This window comes from Cyprinus carpio, chromosome A23 (genome assembly GCF_018340385.1).
Source record: "Cyprinus carpio isolate SPL01 chromosome A23, ASM1834038v1, whole genome shotgun sequence".
In the NCBI taxonomy this organism is placed as follows: domain Eukaryota; kingdom Metazoa; phylum Chordata; class Actinopteri; order Cypriniformes; family Cyprinidae; genus Cyprinus; species Cyprinus carpio.
The window spans coordinates 18,816,975-18,822,852 of record NC_056594.1 but is presented as its reverse complement, the minus strand read 5'-3'; the positions used below and the strand labels follow the sequence as shown (position 1 = coordinate 18,822,852).

Sequence of the window (5,878 nt, the reverse complement as noted above, 5' to 3'; positions counted from 1 at the left end):
CAGGTTTTCCAGTTATCAGCATTCTAGTTTTAACTTATATGTAATCAAGATTGTTGTTATAACCCTGTGTATTAATCTTCTATTGGTGGTTAAAAAGTGTAGTCCTACTTAAATAAGAGCGAGGCTTTTGTTCATCAACAAAACTTGTTTTTTATCTCATTAATTATTGTGCTTAAGAATGAATTGTGCATATGTGTTGCTGAAGATATGACTGAGAGGCCTTTATGAATGATCATCCAGTATATAATTCTGGAGAATAGTTATGGCTGTCAGTATTTATCATGCAAATTCACACAGAAGTTCATGCTGTTGCGCTATTGTCAGCAACTGGCAAACGACTTACAGTGTATTAATGATGCAAGTCATTGCTGTTTCTTTCATAATATTGTAAATACGTGTTTTGCAATAAATCAATGGCCCACTGATGATAAGGAGAACTTGAGTATTAGCTATCGTTCTTTGACTGGCTTTCTCTCAGCATGACTCAACACCGCCACCTACAGTGTACAGTTAGGATTGCAGCGTTCATCACAGGCAAACTCTAAACGCATTTCAGTGTAATATTTAAAAACACAAAGAACTGAGCAATCAACACTAAAGACTGGCCAGTAAAAACCTAAAGAATAAAACTGTAAAATGTCCATGTTATTCTTTACAAAAATAGTCCTAATGAGCCACGACATTTCCCTCCTCCCATAATTTCTTCTATGTATGAGTTTAAATAATGTGTTATCAAGTCGGAAAGGGGATTTAACATAATTTAAGCTTACAAAAGATTTTGAGCTATTGTACTATTGAGATGTTCATTTTAATTTACCTTCATCCTACATTGTGGAAGTTTTAGTTACGTCCATCTTCCTGTTTTCTCGTCTTCACCTGTAAACAGGTCTGGACTGGGAGACAAAGAGAATCGATTCTTTGATTCCAAAACGTTGGGAACCGGCTGTCGACTCAAAGAATTCACTCAAGGAGACGACTCCAAGGAAAGACAAGATATGACATAGGGGGGATTTTGATATAGGCTCATCCCAGTGACTCGAATATATTGTTTCTTCCCAATGACTATAATCGTTTGATTCTGTGCACCAAAAACTCCTTCACTTCGATGGCTGTAAAAGGCTACAGCATTATACCAGTAGGTGGCGTTCACTAATTGTGCAATGAGCAAATCTTTGAATCATTCATTCAAGAGAGTCGTTAAAAAAAATCAGAGTAGGCTAAGTAATTCACGATCGATAAAGACTGATAAACTGGCACTAATTTAAAAATAATGATGTTTTTAAATTAAATGATCATGATTGATCTGCATAATCAAGCTGACTGTTGTCTTTTAAACAAGCAGTGATAGTTTCCCAAAAAAACAAACAAAAAAAAAAGAGTCGGAGTCAAATGAGACAATCTTTGAATAGAACAGTCAGATTAAGATACCCGTTTAGACCAGTTTTTTGCCTTCATAACAAAATGTTTTTTAGTTATTATTATTATTGTTTTTTGTTTTGTTATTATTATTTATACGAAATTTCGATTTTAAAACCTATATATATATATATATATATATATATATATATATATATATATATAGATATATATATCATATATATATATATATATATATATATAAACACTACAACATAACAAAAAAGATTCATAGTGGATTTTGGTATTTTCTATTTGTATTTTCTATGGGATTTATAAAAAAAATCTGTTTACCTTTATCTCTGGCATAAACAGTAAGGTAAATAATTTTACTATTTTTTCATTAGTAAATTCATTCATTTGGTGCATTATATATAGGTGGAGATGTTTAGCTATTTAATAAATAAAAAAATATTTCATAAAAAAAAGGCATTGCGTGTGCAAGTAGGCTTATTTTCGAAATACTTTATATGTTATTTTAACATGGTCTAATCCAATGGCTTTCAAACTTTTTTTTTTTTTTTTCTTCTTGAGGACCCTCACACAAACCCAAATCTAGTTCGTGCAGTCTCTACTATTGAGCTGCCGAGTTGACAGGTGTGTTAGATGAGAGAGACACGCAAAATGTGCAGGGATTGAGAGGAAAACGTCACAAAAAACGTCAAAGCAGAAGAGCGTTCGCTGTCAAGGACTTTTATTATGAAGGGGCTTGAGTTGACAGTTGCACACCAGCACAGCTTTAGTGAAGGTAGTCAAATAACCTTTTCTTAGGTGCATGTTTGTTCCGTCGAATCCTTTTTATATTATTCCAGCTACCAATGTCGTCAGTTTCTAACATATTCAAATACAATAACTTGTGTTTTGAGAGCGCATATTTAAGCTGGTTGTTTACGGAAGACATTGCTAGCCATTCAAGCTAATTTGCAGCTGTTTTGTTTTTATGTTAGTTAACAGTTACTTAAGTTATTTGTGATATGTTTACGATAAGGTGAAAAACATTATATTGATCGTTTAATTTTCTGATACAGTGAAGTATTATAATATAAGAAAATACAAAGACTTAACCCATAAGCTAGGAATGGGTATGTTGTTGACATCAGACTTGGAGAAAGAGTTTCTCTTGTTGTCCTGTGTCTACATAGACTAGAGATGTAAATCATTGTATGTTTTATTTTTTTCACACTCAGCTGGACTGTAGATTGAAGGATGGAGACCAGTGGCAAACCCTCGACAGCACAGATTGTGTTGCTGGCCACTAGTTCGGCTCTGACTGCTGTCTTGTACAGCATATACAGGAGGAAGTCGAGCCATGTAGCCAGATTAAAGGTAACAGAACGTGCATTTCTTTAAATGACAGTACTACAAGAATTAGATCATACTTAAGCGTGTTGTTTAACAGGAGGCCAAGAAGATGCCATTAAATCCAGATCTCAAAACTATCCTCGATGAAGCACCAGGAAAATGTGTTCCTTATGCAGTTATTGAAGGTTAGCTTCTGAAATAAATCTAGTATTGCACTTTGCTGATGTTGATACAATAATGATTAACTGGAAAATAATTAGAGGAAAAATTGTATTTAATTGGTGTCTGATATGTTTTTTAGGTGTTGTGCGCTCGGTGAAGGAGACCTTGAACAGTCAGTTTGTAGACAACTGTAAAGGGGTCATCGAGAGGTTAACCCTAAAAGAGAAGAAGATGGTGTGGAATCGTACAACTCATCTGTGGTACTTGTTTGTAATACATAACTGTCCATTAATGCGGTTATAGAACTTGTACGCTATATGTATATACTATGTGTATTGTATATTACAGTGTCATTTCTTTACAGTTTGTTTTTTATATATCAGCTCTCTAGAAAAATTTATATTGGCACAATGTGTATTTGTCTAAAACATTTCAGTCATCTAGATCAAAAGGTTTTAAGATCTTTTTAAACATAAATTTAAAGTGTAATTATTAGAAAATGTGTATATATGTGTGTGTGTGTATATATGTGTATGTTTCTAATAATTATTTTTGTGATTATGTAGTTTTAATATAAAATATTTCTGATTTAGTTTATCATAATTATACTTTATTTGCATTTTTAAATTAAATTACACTACTTAAATTTTTACTTGTACTTAATTGTATTTAAATATTTAAATTATTTAAATATTCATTATTGTTTTCATATAAGTAATATTTAGTTTTAATAATTATACTTTTTATATGCTTTAAATATTTATAGTAATATTTATATAATGTTGAAAGAATTATATATTTTTAAATATGAATTATACTTAATATTTAAATATTGCATTATACTTTAAATGTTTATTTTTAAATTTGATATTTTTAAAATGTGTAAAAATATTAATTTTTAATAATTATGCTCCGTTTAATTTTTTATACTGTGATATAATTTAAAATTATTATTATATGTTAAAATAGAGTATACTTTAAATATTTATTGTTTCAATATAAATGATATTTATGATCATATTTAGTTTTTATTAATTATAAGTTTTACATTTTTTGTTACATTTTATTTCATATTTTTATTAGACTTAGAATTTATTGAAATATCTATTGTTTTAATCATGTTATATAACCATATGCAGCATCAGTAACTTATAATAAAAATATATATTTTTCACTATCAGTAATTGTATATACCTTATTTAATTTCCTCTGCTAATACATATTTCTTTAAGGAATGATTGTGAAAAGGTCATCCACCAACGCACCAACACCGTGCCCTTTGACCTCGCCCCACACGATGACACTGTTCCCACAACAGTACGAGTGGTCCGTCCACTCGATGCAGCTGAATTGGATCTGGAGACCACCTATGAGAACTTCCACCCCTCCCAGCAGTCTCTGACCAACGTCATCAGCCACTTCATCAGCGGCGAGCGTCCGCAGGGCATCCAGGAGACTGAAGAAATGCTGCGTCTGGGTGCCAGCATGACGGGTGTTGGGGAGCTGGTGCTGGACAACAACCTGGTTCGTCTTCAACCCCCTAAACAGGGCCTGCGGTACTTCCTCAGCTGCCTCGACTACGACACGCTCCTGAGTAAGCAAGAGGGTCGCCTGCGGATCTGGAGGGTCTTGACGGTGCTGTTTGGCTTGACTGCCTGCGCCACACTATTCTACCTGCTGTGGAGGCAGTACGTGCTGCGTAAGGAGCGGAGGAAAGAGCGAAGCTTGCTGGACGAGTACAGGAAGTGGCAGAGCAGACGTTTAGAGGAGCTCCACCTGGCGGGGGATGATTTGTCTCCTACTACATGCACAATATGCCTGAGTCGTGAGCGCTCATGCGTGTTTCTAGAGTGTGGTCACGTGTGTGCCTGTGAGGAGTGCTATAGGGTCCTTCCCGAACCTAAGAAATGTCCCATTTGCAGGGCTAGAATAGACAGGATTGTTCCTCTGTATAACAGCTAGAGGCTTGAATATGTAGTATGCACTTACTTTGAAATGAGGCACTTTGTGTGTGAGCACAGCATCTAATATCAGTCGATGTGAGAATCTGCCATAAACCCAATACTCAGCAGAAAAATATTCATCCAGTTTGAGTTGGGTTTTGTGTTCTGTTGACTGATCACACTGTTGGCAATTATAATGATCCCTTGTGCCTGTGTGAACTGAAATGAAATGCCATTTGTTATTTCACCAAAAAACAGCCCATTTTAGGACTAGGAATACAATATTTTTTATTTTATTAAAAACTTCTGTAATACAAAGATTTATGTATTTAATAAAACATTTAAGTAAAAGCAATACAATTGATTTGTATACTTTACATTTATTCTTTGCAATTAAAATGTAAATTTTTTGCATCACAATAGTGAAAATTTGAGATAAGGAATCTGCTTAGTCATGATGAAAATGTTACTATACATAATAGTCATAAAATGTCTCAAATTCTTTACATTTTGGGGTTAAATATTGACTTGTTAACTGGATGTCAGTATCATATATTTAATTTTTCAATTTCATTTTTTTTGATTTGTTTTTTGTAAAACATTTCTGTTTGAGAGGGGAGAGAGAGATTTTAAAAATTATCATCTGAATTATTAATTGGCAGTCTCTAAATGCCAGAGAAAGTTTTAAAACATCATTTTGTTCTTCGGTGTGAAACTTTATTGGTTTGATATTAGTTGTGCTTAATTTACAAACAATATTATAATGGCATGAAAATAATAAAGACATTTTTTTCTGTAGTTGATCAGTCAGTGTGATTTTATGGGTTGTGTAACAGTCGTGTAAGATAAACAACTGCTTTGCTTATTGCTTATTATTTGAAGTTCAGACCTACCTTTCTTTCAGACATATATCTGTATCTTTAATCACTGAGCTACACTTGGAAAAAAAACAAACTGAAAGGGGTGGAGGTGATAGTTATCTCAGTGGAGCCTGATATAACTGTCATTTGCATCCATAGGTTTTCAGTATATTTACAGACTCTAAAGACTCTGTT

General features: G+C 33.2%; 1 protein-coding gene across 2 annotated transcripts; it reads left to right on the top strand.

The window, feature by feature from the left end:
• Positions 1–2,092: 2,092 nt before the first annotated feature.
• LOC109048197 (mitochondrial E3 ubiquitin protein ligase 1b) lies at positions 2,093–5,178 on the top strand. 2 transcript variants are annotated; one of them, XM_019065889.2, is made up of 5 exons: positions 2,093–2,164; positions 2,604–2,742; positions 2,816–2,903; positions 3,020–3,140; positions 4,113–5,178. In XM_019065889.2, exons 2-5 carry the CDS (start codon positions 2,623–2,625, stop codon positions 4,840–4,842), a joined length of 1,059 nt encoding a protein of 352 aa, XP_018921434.1. In that variant the 5' UTR covers positions 2,093–2,164; positions 2,604–2,622; the 3' UTR covers positions 4,843–5,178. The 2 variants fall into 2 exon arrangements, with proteins under 2 accessions (XP_018921434.1, XP_018921436.1); XM_019065891.2 differs by lacking the exon at positions 2,093–2,164 and adding an exon at positions 2,407–2,498.
• Positions 5,179–5,878: the final 700 nt, after the last annotated feature.